At 29.2% G+C, this 15,865-nt stretch overlaps 1 protein-coding gene across 1 annotated transcript in view; it reads right to left on the reverse strand.

Moving 5' to 3' along the window:
• Positions 1 to 15,865, reverse strand: part of LOC100162250 (cholesterol 7-desaturase) — a 35,190-nt gene that overhangs the window by 5,604 nt on the left and 13,721 nt on the right. The window contains exons 2-6 of the mRNA XM_016804977.2: positions 13,410 to 13,538; positions 10,117 to 10,287; positions 7,827 to 8,022; positions 4,120 to 4,311; positions 810 to 1,240 (exon numbers count right to left, since the gene is read on the reverse strand). Of these exons, the coding sequence (XP_016660466.1) occupies positions 810 to 1,240; positions 4,120 to 4,311; positions 7,827 to 8,022; positions 10,117 to 10,281 (984 nt within the window). The 5' untranslated portion in view covers positions 10,282 to 10,287; positions 13,410 to 13,538. The remainder of the gene's footprint in view (positions 1 to 809; positions 1,241 to 4,119; positions 4,312 to 7,826; positions 8,023 to 10,116; positions 10,288 to 13,409; positions 13,539 to 15,865) is intronic.

Here is a 15,865-nt window from a genome sequence, read left to right on the forward strand (position 1 = left end):
AAAAAAAAAATGTCTACAACAAATCAAATTAAATTCTACGAGCGTTCGAAGTTCATATTTTTACGACATAGGATATTCACTTGATTTCTCATGTAGCGATTTTCTTATTTAGTGGAAATTCAAATTTAACACCATCCAATACAGTGACCCACTTGTAATTTACTGTAGAGAAGAGTGACACCCACTTGCCCACCTTTTTTTATTTATATATAGATATTCTTAATAATTTTTTATTGCGTCTTCTTGATTGTCAAAGATATTATTAAAAAGGACTTATTGAAAAGAAAACTCTTTTGGTAATTTTATGTTTAACCTAACTCTTAACAGTTAACCGTATAGAACAATATCACGGTTTAATAGAACCATATACTTGATTTTATGGGAGGATTTATTTAAATTATCGTTGCCTCATATCAAGCTGGGAAAAAATCGGGGGAGGTGTTTGGAGTTGGACCTTCTTAGCTAACCTAACCTTATAAGATATTGCCTACCCTGCCAAGAAGACCTGCGCACGCTTATGGTAGGCTGACAGACCTTATTTACTCAGAACCGTTGTTCGTGTGTATAAATATGTAATTATGTAATTATTTATTTACAACAATTTACTCATTGAAGAGGTTCACTCTATACGTTTACAACTGTAAGTGGATACCTACTTTCCCCCTTTTTATCTATTTAACTTGAAACTATTTTTAAATTAACAATATAGAAAAGTTACAAAACTTAACTTTTGTTTTTCTATATTAAATCAACAACCAGTCAAACAAATTTGTGATGTAACTTTATAGGTACTAGGTAGTGGCGTGTACCTGTTGCGCTTCCACGTCCATTTTGAAAACGACGAACTTGCCGAACACCACTAGCCCGTGCTGCAGATTGAGTGTGGACACGTGCCGCCCGCGGGTACCGTCCGCCCGCCACGCGGCCGTCCACTCATGGACGCCGAGCCACCTCCACAGCGACCGGTCGGCCTGCGCGGCGTACTGGCCGCCGAGCGCCATGTGGCCGTGCAGTGCCGGCAGATGGGCCACGTCCGCTCCATTTTCCGGGATGTCTTGGATGTGCGCGTTCACGTAGTGCTCGCTGCGGCCGCGGTACGTCCAGCCGCGGCCGGCCGCCTCGATGTCTCTGGCCGGCCGCCACGATGGCGCCTCGTTCTCCGCATGGTACCACACGAACACGAACCCGTTGGCTTCGCAACACTCCCATCTCCTCACCGACACCGCCTTCGATGACACTCCTGTGGACAAGTGCAAGCGTTTTCGGTTTTTCACAAGTATCGCAAATTGTTATGGATAAATTAGTAAATTACTTTTCGATTCCGTCAGTACAGCTACCTAGTCTAACAACCTATTGATTCCCCCAGTTGCCAGTACTGACTTCCGAATTAACCTGTGGCCGTCTTGCAGGTTACCTACTCCTTAACTTTGTTAACTAATCAAAAATAAATTACATTTATTGCATACAGTTTTTATTTTAGGTATGCCCATAGAATAATTATTATATAGTTGTTAATTTGTATAAACATCGCAATATAGGCAACTATATAATGATGGAATATCATTATATCAAACGCAGGTTTAAATTGTTGGAAATTATTTCTAAATTATTTCTCATATCTACCTATATACTATATAGGTATATAACAAATATATATTATTTGTGCAGCTATGATATCTTTTATCAAGCAAATTCTACCAAACAATGAATTAGTATTGTATCATAATAGGAATAAAGTTCAGCTTCGGCAGGTGCAAAAGCATATCTTTGCACTTTTCTTCTGCCTCTTAATTACGCCACTGGTAAAACAAAATGTTCTAGTAGAATACTTTAAAAAATAATACCTTAAACATTTACAAAATTATGAACCAATATACTTTATTATTAAACCAATAAAACCTATGTGTATGTTATCAGTTGTGTCTTCGTAAATTAAAAAAAAAATTTATGAAATTGCAATTTATAATTTTTGTTCGGGAAACTTATTTTCCTCATACCTTTCTTAAACTTAGAATTTCTAATAATTAGCGGAATCAATAGTTGTTTTTAAAACTATCTGTAAGTATACTGGCGGAATCGATCATATCTCGGAAAATCTTAGTCATTTATGAATTTGCTTATAAAATATAAGAATAAAAAACTGTCTATACTGTTCGTTTACCACGGACCTACGTAGGTACCTATATATAATGGTTATTTAGGTATGAAAAAACCATTGGCGTACGCAGAAGTGGCTAACGGGCTGAAGCCCCCCACCCCTATTGCCGTATTATTATTACTTTAAAAAAAAAATATTTGTCAAGTTTCAACTATCAACTATAATAAGCAATAATAAAATTTCATATACGTCTTACCAGAATGAATTCATTTTTGAAAGAACTACATTGTATTTGCATACCAATTTTCCTAAAATTATCTGTAATTTTTCGGTAAATGTATAAACTACTTGTATGTTAGACCTTTTATTAAATTTTCTAGTCTTAGCTATACCATGAACTAAGATTATTTTTTATCTTAGTTCATGGCTATACACATTTAATATTTTATAAGTTTTGAACTACAAATTAATTGGGGGTTTTGAGGAAATTTGAATGTCAAATGCTCATAAAAAATAACCATAATGATGCCTATGTATATCGTTAATATTTTAGCTATAATAAAAACTTACGTATTACATTTTTTAATTTTTAAGCTTTTTGACCGGATAAATAATTTTTTATTGACATTTATAAAAAATCAAATACAATCCAACCATCCAAGTGAGGAAGGTACAACCAAACTGGTTTCCAAACAATTTTAATAACATTTTCATTTTTTTTTTCTCCAATTATTTTAAAATGGTCACATAAAGTGGTCACGCAGTTGACTACGACTCACACAGTCATCGGTTCGATTCATAGCAAAGTGCAAAAAAATGTGTGTGATTCTACGCAGTAACCATTTTCCCGTGCTGTCGTCCGATTGCGTCATCCGGTTTCCAAATAGGTCCCACTCCACTGGGAGTGAAGACCACACATGTCTCCTCAAGGAGAAGGGGGGTAGTATCATGCATATAGTGATATATACATAGATAAATAGATCACATTATCTCCCTACTACCCACTTGTGATAAGCATTGTCAAAGACCTTGAGGTCGTTTCAATGAACAAATATAGAGAAAAAAAAAAAAAAATTATTTTAAAATGCACTTAACATTTTCAATTTCGACCTCCTAAAAGTACTAACTAAATCCAATTTGCTTCCAAAAACATACATCGGGAATCGAAGTTTATGACCAGAGCATTTTTTCTACCAGAAAAGTTGAGAAGTTAAAACATTTTAAAATACCTCAAATAAACGTCTGAAATTATTAGACTGAACAAAAAAAAAAAAAAATTGTAACTAATTTTCAAGCCCCCCACCCCCATTAAAAAATCATGCGTGCGTATGTCACTGTGAAAAACTATACATTATTATCTGCATTGGCACAACTAAGGGGATGCAAAAGAGTCTTTAGCACCCCCAAGTTCTAATTTAACAACCCTTGTTTTTTTTAGGTCTATCATTATAATAGTGAAATACCTACCATCAATTTTATGTTTTTAAAAGATGAAATATTTACCGAAAAAAAAATCAAAACTCTTTTGATCATTATGACATAACATTGTTAATTTGTTATAAATGATTACGTATTCCTATAACTGATAGATGATTAGCATTACGATACATATTAATATATTATGGAAAAATGGATTGCATACGATTACATTTTAGCCAATAAGTCACAGTCACATCAAAAATCTCTAAATAGATGGTATACTATGTATAGCTGGTAACTCTCCAATCTCCGTAAGTTTTATCGGTAAAATTGTAATATATTTATAAAAAGAGTATTAGGTATACATATATATTTTGTATTTATTATGTATATAAAGAATGTTAAAAAGTTGTTAAAAAAAGTCTTCAAGTACCTATTGACTATTGAAGATTTATAAATATTGTAAAACTAAGTAATTTTGGTAATAAAGGGTTTTTTTTTTGGGGGGGAGGCTAAGCCTCCACTACTCTGTGGGGCACTTACAATTATGGCACTTTTAGATGTCTAGTTGCGCCTATGATTATCTGTATACGAATTTTTACCATTAGAACAATCGTTCGGAATTCGGACGCACTTCCCACTGGTACCATCAAATGTCCATCCATGAAATGGACATTGAAGACAGTTTCCTTTAACTACTCCTCCAATAGCCATATTAGCACCCAGATGAGGACAGTAAGCATTTAATATATTGACGTCGCCGTTGGATGCACGAAACACTGCGAAATTTTCTCCTAAAATTAGTAAAATAAAATAAACATAATATTATATATACCTATATATATACCAATTATTATATTATTGTATAGTTGTAAACGCTATTTTACCTTATTGCTACAACCTACTCTACACCAGTGGTGGATCCAGGGTGGCCAAACTAGGGGCCTCACCCCCCCCCCCCCTCAGAAACCTTCAACCTTCTTTTTACTTACACAAATAATAATGGCAATTCATAATCCAACCATAGTAAAATTAATAAAATTCCCAATCACCATTTCTTTCATATTTTTAGGAACACGTGAACTACAAAATTATAATGTAAATAATATATGGTTTAGAAGCAGGGATCAAAACCGTTTCAAATTTTAACGGTTACGGTTTCGGTTTTTGAGAACGGTTTTCTACATGTTTCGGTTTCAAAAAAGGTTTTTCAAATTTATCGGTAATAAGAAAAATAAATAAGAACGGTTTTGATTTTAATGATCAGTGCTCAGAGAAAAAATTTAAACGTGTCCGAGGTTAAAACCTGCAACGATGCACTGCCTCTCTAATCTCTCTAACCTCCGTCCCGCATAGGCCATGATGCATATGAATGAGAACGGTGAGGCAGAAGAGCACTTCGAGCAGTGTAAACAGCAAAAAGTAATTTATATTTTAAATGGTTTATCAATAAAATCTATAAACTACAGCATTAATTTTAAAAATAATTGAATTTTTACGATTCAAAAGTGCAACATTTATATTCTGTTTAATAGACACAGCAGGTATCAAACAGCATTAATAATAGAAGTTTAATAACATTTTTTTTTACAGTGTAAGGTGTGCGTTGCATACCTACATATGTTTGAAAGTGAATTTTTTTTTGGTTATACGTAGCCTAAAAGTCAAGGTCTTTTCCACTTTTTAAATTTTTTTTTTAATTTACTTAAACCAGACAGTGCAGTGGCTTGAATAAATTAATACCGTTCAGGGTGAACCTCTATAATAGATTTTCATTCCTGTACCTATGCGTATCAAAAAGTCACAAAATAACAAGCCGAAAATCTAAAATATTATCTGCTGCTATAATAATATTATAAATTAACTTTCAAGAGCATGCACTTCTAGATAACTAATCTTAGTATGAGTTAGATCATATGTTAATTATAGTTTTACGATAAATTCTGTAAAATAAATTGATTTATTGAATTTAAAAACTCAAAACATAGTTTTTAAAATATTAAATAATTATATTTATATAGGTACAATTTAGTATTTACTTATTATAAAATAGGTAAAAAAAACACAAAAAGACTTTTATAGAATTCCATAGTCTTCGCCCTGATGGCTAATGTTGTATGCAACCTGTACCACGATTATAAAGAACTCTTTATAATTGTGACATGTACGTACATAGCGTATTGACAATGAGTAATGATATTTTTTCGTTTTGTTTTTTTGTTTATCTTATAAAATACATATACATAAAAACTATAGTAGAAATTTAGAATGTATTTATATTTAAATTGCAAAAGGTCATTATAGAATCCGTTAGATTGGTCCGTAATTTTGTAGATAAGTACTTCAAGTTGGCATTGCATGTGTAGCATAATCTTACAAATACACAGGGGTGGTGCTAGGCGAGGGCCAAGCGCCCATGTGCCCTAGCAAAAATAGTTCTACCTTAGGCCCTCTTTAGAATTTGAGCAACCCAATTTAAAAATTCACGTCAAACAAAATAATTATATTTTTTTAACTAGGAAGCAACATTAAAGGATGCCAAAGTTGATTAAAAATTACAAAGAAAAAATAATTTTAAAATAAAAACAATAAATAACTTATAAAATATAGTTTTTAGAGACGTGTAAAGTGGTGTTTTCAGAAACATTTACTTTATGTAAAATGATGTACCTATAATAATTCCAGTGCTGTGATAGAACGGACTATTTCAAGTTTTATAATAATTAAAACCTATCTGAGGAACCATTCACCAAATGAGAAATAAATTTCTATTTCTACACTGGAAATAGAAAAAACCATCAAAAACTTTGAATCTAGAAATGGTTGTTGACAAGTTTACTGCTTTCCACAATAGCAGAAGCACAGTCCTGTAAAGTATTTAAGTAAAAGTATTCAAATACTTTTTTAAGAATTGAATAACTTTTTAAATACTTTCAGCATGAAGTATTTTGAATAGTATTTTAAATACTTTTTTTTGTATTAAATACTTTTTGGTATTGAATACTTTGGTTTTTTATTTCGAACATTTTATTTTTACTCAAAATAATTGGTTGGAAAAATATTATTGTCAACTACAATAATAGAATAATAGTTTTATTTAATATTCTGTATTTCTGTGTTTGCCGAAGCCTGAAGGTTTGTGAAAACCAAATTTCTAAAAATAGTTATTGAATAACAATATTCCCTTTAAACTATTAGATAATCTACTAACTTTGTGTTTATATTACGATAGTTAGAAACCCACTTTAAAAACCAAAAGTATTTGAAAAGTATTCCAAATACGTTTTCAAAGTATTTGAGTAGTACTTGAAATACTATACAATTGAAGTATTTGAGTAGTATTTTAAATACTTAAAAAAAAATGTATTTGAGTATTTACTCAAGTACTTTTTAAAAGTATACTTTACAGGACTGCAGAAGCATAATACTGTCATAATAATTTTAAGTAGAACACATACAACATACATACGCTAAAAGAATGTTTAAAATACGAAAACCTCAGAAAAAAATATCATAACCTGAGCAATTATCTGAAATCCTGGCACCGGACGAAGAAGCAAACATCTAAGTAATACAATTTTTTTTAAATTTCAGAATTATATAATTTAAAACATATAAAAATATTTGAAAAAAAAATTATAATATTGTTTAAAAAATATATATATAACATAGGTAAACTGTACGCTAATAAGTAATAACCATTGTCATTGAAGTGTTTTATTTAATAAAAAAATAATAATAATAGTTTCATATTTATACATATATGTACCTAATAAGTAATAATACATTCATTAAATCATTACAATATTAATTAATTTTATATTTAATCTAAACGTATTATAGGTGTGACGCATCGAAGTACGGTTGGTTTGAAAACTAATAATTTGTAAGTAATAATCAATAGGTAGGTAATTCAATAAGTATAACAAATTCATGAAATCGGGGAGACGTATTCATTAAACAATTTTATTTGAACCATTATCATGAGGCCCTATAGTATTAACTGAACTATGTGGCAAGAGCCATTTGATGTATTTTGTTAAGTGTCTAGGAAGAGAATTTAGAGAAACCCTTCGTATAAAAAAATTATTTCACACTAGGCCCCGCAAATCCTTAACATGCACTGGGCTAGATTAAGGGTCAGTGGCTACTCTAATTTTATTTGCCCAGTAAAAATAACAGGAAAATTATTTGCCCAATTTCAGCCTAGATATACGTCCCTGCTATAGTCTATAGTCTATACTATATTATATAGGGTGTAGTCGCATTTTAAATTTAATGTTTCCGAAAATAGAATACTGTAACTTACCTAGAGCCGTCACGTACTTAACTTGATTGACGATGACTTGATCGGAGTCCAGGAGCGCAAACCATCCATTCGGATAGACTGGTGGCAAAGTTCCTTTTTTCCTTAGTCTCATCATGGATCGTATCAGATGTAACTTATCCTTTGATACCCATTGCTTTTGTGTGATGTGCTGTTCGTAACCCACGTCAGCCAATTTCTTTTGTTAATAAAACAGAAGTAACTTACTTAAATTATTTGGGTATTTAAAACTTATACAATATAGTAACAGTGTTGGGTAGTAACGTAACGGAAGTAACGCGTTACTGTAACGGCGTTACTTTGCTTGTAACGCGTTACGTAATTTCATTAGAATTATATCCTAGTAAGGAAAATGTAATGGAAATTACTTTTGATAAGTAATTTCTATAAAATAACGCGTTACAGTTTTGAATTAAGTACCTACCTATTACCAAAAAAAAAAAAAAAAATATATGTATAATGCGGGTATTATAATGTTTACCAATCAATCTTATATGTTTATATATTTAATTTTAACTCTCCAGAATTCAGTTTTCAACTGTTTTGACATTTGACATGTCCAATTGCACAGTAAACTACGAGAAAAGTTATTATTTAATTTGATTCCTCTAAATAAGTACCTTCGCAGAACGTTTCCTATGATATCTATTATAGCGTGGACTAATGAGTTATATACGCTCCTATTAACTATACAGGTTTTATAAATAATTTAGTGTTATACAAAAACTGCTCAATTTGAAAATACTTATTAGTTATTACTATATTTAGAATTTACATTATAATATAACATTATATATCTGATAATTAAATAAAATCGAAATATTTAAACATTACACTGTTATAAATCATTATAGCCATTTTACATTTGGCATTTATAAGAAAAGGTTTATTTTTATGAATGTATAAGTTATAATAAATTGTGTTCTATATGTATTATGATTTTATTTTCACAAACATAATATTTAATAACACAAATACAAGATTGAGTGCTATTATTCCTTATTTGGTGTCAGTCGATCAGTTGACAATACAGATAGGTATAGGTTATGTTGTTAGTTTGTGACACAAATACAAAACTATATTATACTATACTTGACAATGATTAATTACTATTGATAAGTAGCTACAATTAATAAGTACTATTTTTAATAGTCATAACTCATAAGTAATTAGTAATTACTATTGTAGTATTGTTATGTAAATATGTATGAACTGTACATCTTTTTTTTGTACACATTTTTAAAATTATACCTTTTTAGCATAGGTAATATATTTTTATAAAAAGTTACATTATTGCCTCAATGATAATTGCAAAGAAATTTGAAAAAAAAAATATTAATTTTTTTTTGTAACGAGAAAGTAATGAGTTACTTTTCTATTTGAAAAGTAAAGTAATTTCACTTCAATTTTATTTGAGTAACGAGTAAAGTAACGTAATTACTTTTTAAAAGTAACTTACCCAACACTATAAAATATAATAATATAAGGAATGTTGATTCGCCAATCAATCACGACGAATCGGAATCGTTTTCAAAGTGACAATTTAATATTATTATCATATTACAGTCTACAGTACCTTGCAGTGATATAATCATGCGGGGCCCGCGCGCTTAGGAGCCCAGAGTGCACATTTTTTTTTCTTTTAATAATATATTGTTTATTAAATTTTTCTTTTAAGATTCAAAGCATACATTTTCATTTTAAGAACATGACGTGTCTACAATTATATTACGTGTTGTAGCACGTATGAGTTTTACTAACACAATGTTCATGCGCGGTGTATGTGCAGGTACGACGGTCGGTGAGAGTATAACATTTATAATTAGACACTGCATATTCAATGTTTTACAAAAAAACCCTAAGTCTAAATGCGTGTTTTTTAAATAGCATTAAAAAGGTTGGGTCACTTAAATTAGTTGAATTCCATGACTTTTGTGGCGGTATTGCTCGAAATAATATGCATTACCTACCTACATGGATACCTACAATTCTGTCATCTCGTTTGTCTTTCTAGAAAAACATGTAATAAATCATATAATAATATATAAACAATGTATAAAATAATTTCAGCAAGCGAAGGAACCCTCTTATGATATCTCGAATAGTTACCCAGATGGGGGTGAGACGTTAAAAATATCGTTCGCGGGCCCAAATGTTGAGGTTACGACACTGCAGGTTGCAGTTATATACCTACTTATATTGTATTATATACACAATATAGACAATGCCTCCATTATATACGCAGTTATAATATCATTCCATATTCGTTTACCCTTTGTATGTCCAATGGTCTGATCAAAAATCGGTAACCGTACCACAGTCCCAATGATGTACAAACTCCTGCAGCCACGTACTTGAAGCAGTCGCTACCGCAATAACCGTGAGCCAACTGAACCAACAAACAGACGGCCAAAAAAGAAAAGATTGATTTTTCCATGATTACCTATAAAGAATATTGTAATATTTAAACATCAATTATAATATTTCACTGAATTTATGTCTTCAGAAATTGTACGAAAAAATAACAGACGCGCCGAAACCCACGCACAACGCACGTAAACCACCCGTGTTTATGAACTGAGGCCCCTGCAGGGGTTGTAGGTGGCATGAATGCGTTTAGGTTACCTAGGTAGATATATAGGTAGGTAGGTATAAGGTATACCTCAATGTTATTTGACGTTTACCTTTTATTTTTTTTTTTTGCTTGAACGTTTCTTATTGGATTACATATTTTATCGTAGGTAAGAGAATATTTTACGTATTATTCATGATCCAGTAACATTCAATCATCATTCGTGACATACAGAGTCGTTCAAAACATAGCTATGCCACCAGAAACCAATCATTACTCTGCAGTTTTCACAACGACAATGTATAACCAAATCCAAAAATGATGGTTTGTGCGCGATGAATTATTAAATTATTAATAATAATTGTATTATTGTCAGTGATTTTTTTTTCTGCATGTATTATTATTATCATTATTATAATTATTATTATTATACACTATACGTCTATGTACATAACAAATTGTTTATGGTGATTTTCTACAAACAATTTTCTACAACACTTTTTGACTGATTCGTGATAGTATCATATTTAAAATACATTATGAATTCAAATAGACTTTTGATTTTAGATATGAATCTGCAACATTAAAATGTTTTTTGTATGAGTAGGTACATTTTATATTATTTAAAAATTATGAAGAGTTTTTGTAGAAAGAGATAGGTCAAACAAATAAGTTAATTTTTGATTAATAATTATAAAATACGCAGTACCGTAACTAGACAGTCAAAGACCCAGGTGCAAACATATGCATATGGGCCCTTCTTTCTTGAGATACATAAAAAAGTCGGAAAGACTTCACACCATGAAAATTTTTACTCCTTAGATAGGGTAGTATTTGTGGGTATATTGAATTTATTTACAATAAAATATAAAAATTTTAGTTTTTACGTAACATCAGAAATAAAAATAAAAATAATTATTACTATTGTTATATTATAATATACCTGTTACATATTTTATAATATTTAAGTATTAAAAAAACATTTTCTTCCGAGCTTTAGCGTTAATTGCGAAATCAGCAATAATCTTTTCAATATTTATTTCATCAATACGTCCTCTTTCAATACTTAATACTTATATTATATTACTGATAAATATTACTTACAAATCTGAAGTCACATCTGACTAATACAGTTGAATAAAATCAAGGATTAGTAATTTTCCAATATTTAGATAAACAATTCTAAGTAAGACGGACCAGGCTTTTAAATTTTAAGGTGTACCTAAAGCCTAACAAAATGATGTTGAAAATGTGTATTTTAAAGAGACCTTGAACAGATTCAAGGTGGAAATTGAATTTTTGTTGTTGTTTATAAATGTTTACCATTGGTTACTCTGGCAGATCAGATAGAAACTTGCATCAAATTTTCGCGATATATTTAAATTATAACGTGATTTAAAGAAACTATATTATCTTAAAAGTTAAAACCAAATGTATATTTGTAGCTTATATACCTACTAAAAAATCACTGGATTGATTTTGACGAAAATCTCTGAGATTGTTTTTAGAGAGGTATCAGAAATCTGCGATATAATGCATAATAATAATAATTACATTATAATTATTACTAATGATCTAAAGGAAATCTCTACCTGTAATATAAAACTAATAAAAAAAAATTATAACTTATAACACAAAAAAACTGCACACACACGCGCGGGCGAAGCCGGGTTATTCAGCTAGTTATATCAGATAATTTTAGGTATAATGGAAAGAATATATAAAAATAAGTAATATAAAAAAGTCCGGTATTTTAGGTATTATAATTATAGTAGACGTTGACAAAATAAAAGAAAAAAAAAATGTTTAAGAAATTGCATTTGGAACCTGTTCTACGTATTTTATGGCGATTCAGCATATCGAAAAAGAATGCACTTAGCATAACATAGATCCACGCTGGTGTCATAAATTTATTAATTCACGTCACATGTTATACCTAAAGGTATTATAGCCTATAGGCAATATAATATGCGCACATATATATTTCGTTGAATATATTGTTCTCGAGCAATAAATTAGAGAAGGTTTGGTTGATTGGATTTTTAAAGTCAGTCTTTGAACATATGTTGTACGGACACAATTCATATAGAAAAATACAAAACACACAAAGCTTTCGATTTTCAAGTTAAACATTACGTTTCTTTCAACAGGAGAATATATATAGCAATATATTATTTACACGTAAACGGCTAACGTGACAATTTGAACGACTCTGTATACCTGCCAACCTTTTATTAATGTGTTTGCATACCTATATATATATATGACGTTTTAGTGGCCAAGACTGCATAGTAAAGTGACATTAAATCTTATAGATCCGCATACTATTATTTTGCATATATCTATACATATATAAATTTATTATAATATGTATATCCTATCTGTAATCCAGAACCTATAGGCCTATATAATATATATCTATAAGAAGGCGTGTTAAATGGTTTATTCATGACTTTGACCGAGTAGAAAATTATGTATGTGTGCACCAAGCTATATAGTATATATAAATGAATACTGATAGACAACGTTGACAATTTTGTTTAGCAAAATATTTAAATTAAGTCAGAAATTTAATAATATAAGATAAATTACACATACAAATGTAATACTAGGTATATAAGTCATAAATAAAATAAATAGAATAATTTATTTTAGCAATTTGATGTACCTACTGCGACACTTTGAAAGTATAGGTACTATCGTCATTACCAAGGAAATTTTTCGAAATGCATCATGGCTTGAAAATAATGGACAATAAAGTTATTTTCTAGTCGTTTTTAACGTTAATTCCTTAATTTACATCTTTGTCGGTAACATAATATAATATATATATATTAATTATATGACCAAAAAATACATAATATATATAATATACTATCGTATTATATTAATTACGTCTATAGGTAATCTATATAGGTACGCAATGTATATGAGAATACTGTATCTAGACATTACACACAACACAATATACTTATATTGGTTATTATACCTACTTATTGCACAAGTGCAGGCTACCGTTGGTTGAAGTCTGTATGTACTCTGTATTTGTTGATTTCAGTGGTGACTCGTAGTCGTGAATTGTGAATATAATAATAGTGGTGAAGACAGATATTTTAAAAATCCTGTGGAAATAAAAAAGTACTCAAAACAATTAATTTATATATAGAAACACGATTATAATGAACACATATATATTTTTTAAGTCATTTCTATAAAAATCAAATAATCATAAGATTTTTATATGACAATATATAATTACCATGGTATATATTTTATTTTAATAAAGTAAAAAGTAATATTATTAAACAGTATTACATTTATTTTTTTATTAAATTTGGGTAAATATACTTGAAATGTTTTTTTTAATTTATTAATTTAATATACAAGATATACTTTGATGGCAGTATGACACACATACTTAGTTGAAAAATAGATCTTGGCCTTTGTAATTGCATTTAATTGTAGTGCAATTAGATTTACACGATTCTCTTCTTATATTTATTAAAGCTGCAGAATCACCATTGTCAATTAATCTAGGTCCGTATAATTGTATTAAACATGTTCGTATTTAAACAAATTTACAAATGTATTTACAAACTGTACATACCCATATGAAAAAGGGCTAATCGTCAAAAATAAATAACCTTGGCCAAATCTCCCAATAAAAACATTTTTTTGAAAAAACCAATAAAAAATCTGTGGAAGAAGGCTCATAAAATAATTAATTTTATTGTTATGGTGTAAAAGTAATCATAGGTAATTATAGGTATTAATTAGATTAATTTTGATGGTCACCTGTGATGGGAAAGTTCAGTTTATATTTTGTTTTGTTTGATTTTTGTTTACTAATTTATTATGTTTGGACCCGGCATAATAAGTAATTTCATTTGTTTTCTTTTGATAGTTACCTACTATCCATTTGGATAATGTATGTAGGTATAATAGCCGGTTGATGTACGAAACTATGGTTTTAAAAATCGTGTCTGTTAATATTCCGAATAATATGCACATTGACCACGGTCCACATTTCCGAAAACATATACATTATAATGATTAATTAATTTTATACTAAATTATATGTAAGTATACCAATGGGTGTTGGTCAATTGCCCTCCACGGCTGTTATCGGGATTTTAAAAATATACCAGTTGCCTTCAACCAAATGTACCAGTTGCCCCCAACTGAATATACCAGTTTCCCTCGCATGATTAGGTACAATATATAGCCCCGTATAATAGGGGAGGTAAATAATATACAAATAATAAATAAAGTAAAAATATAATATAAAAATAAAGTAAAATAGGTAGTATAAAATGATAGAAAATTATTGTATTTTGTAATAATAACTAAGAAAATAATATGAAGACAATAGTCAATAAAATAATAAATATTATATAATTATGTGGCATACAATGTTATAATTTGACAACAACAATTAGTATACATGATAGAAAAAAAAATTCATAATAAATAATAAAATTATAATGATAAGTTGCATATTCAATGTGATAATTTGTCAACATAAAAATAGTATAAAATGATAGAAAAAAATTCATATTATGCTTGTAATAATTACTAACAAAATAGTATTAATACAATAGTCAATAAAATAATAAATACTATAATTATGAGGTATTCAATGTGATAATTTATCAAAAAAAAAAAAAAAGGTGGGTAAGTGGATTTCGCTCTGCTGTACAGTAGGTTATAAGTGGGTCACTGTATAATGGATGGTATTAAATTTGAATTCAATGATATAATATCATTGTATAAGAAAAACGATTCTGAGCGGAGACGGTATGTCAATCTAGGTATAAGACATAATATTATAATATAGTCTATGGTATTAAAAAAAAATGTACCTATAATAAATTCCAAATTAATCATATCACAATATCTATATTCTATTAGGTACTTATAACGCGTTATACATCAACAAAAAACCGTGGTACTATCATAGATATATAATAGTATACTTAAGAAGTTTCAAGTACCCACGAATAATATTATACATCACAACAAATACTAAAATAGTTATCCTAGGTTTTATATGTAATTTCGTCCAATTTGTACTTAAAATGACTATAAAAATAAACTGTTTAAATGTATATTTTAGATTTTTTAGTAACAGAATTAATTACTTGCGTGGAATCTTGTTTTAAATTTTTAATTCTTAGATACAAAAATTGAACATTTTATAAATTTTTAAGTACAAAATAATTTTTCAAATTAAAATTTGATAAATTTTGTCAAAATTTGATCTTTAAATGCTTATAAAAAAAATTGTGCCTATGTATTTTTAATATTTTTCAACTGATATTGTAACAATATATCACGAGCTTTGTATTAAATTTATACACTTTTTGGCCCACAGATAAAACTTTATTGATATTTATAGAAAAAAAAACTAAAAAATTGAAACTGAAAATGTCCGTAGCAGCTCAAAAGA

This window comes from Acyrthosiphon pisum, chromosome A1 (genome assembly GCF_005508785.2).
Source record: "Acyrthosiphon pisum isolate AL4f chromosome A1, pea_aphid_22Mar2018_4r6ur, whole genome shotgun sequence".
In the NCBI taxonomy this organism is placed as follows: Eukaryota; Metazoa; Arthropoda; class Insecta; order Hemiptera; family Aphididae; genus Acyrthosiphon; species Acyrthosiphon pisum.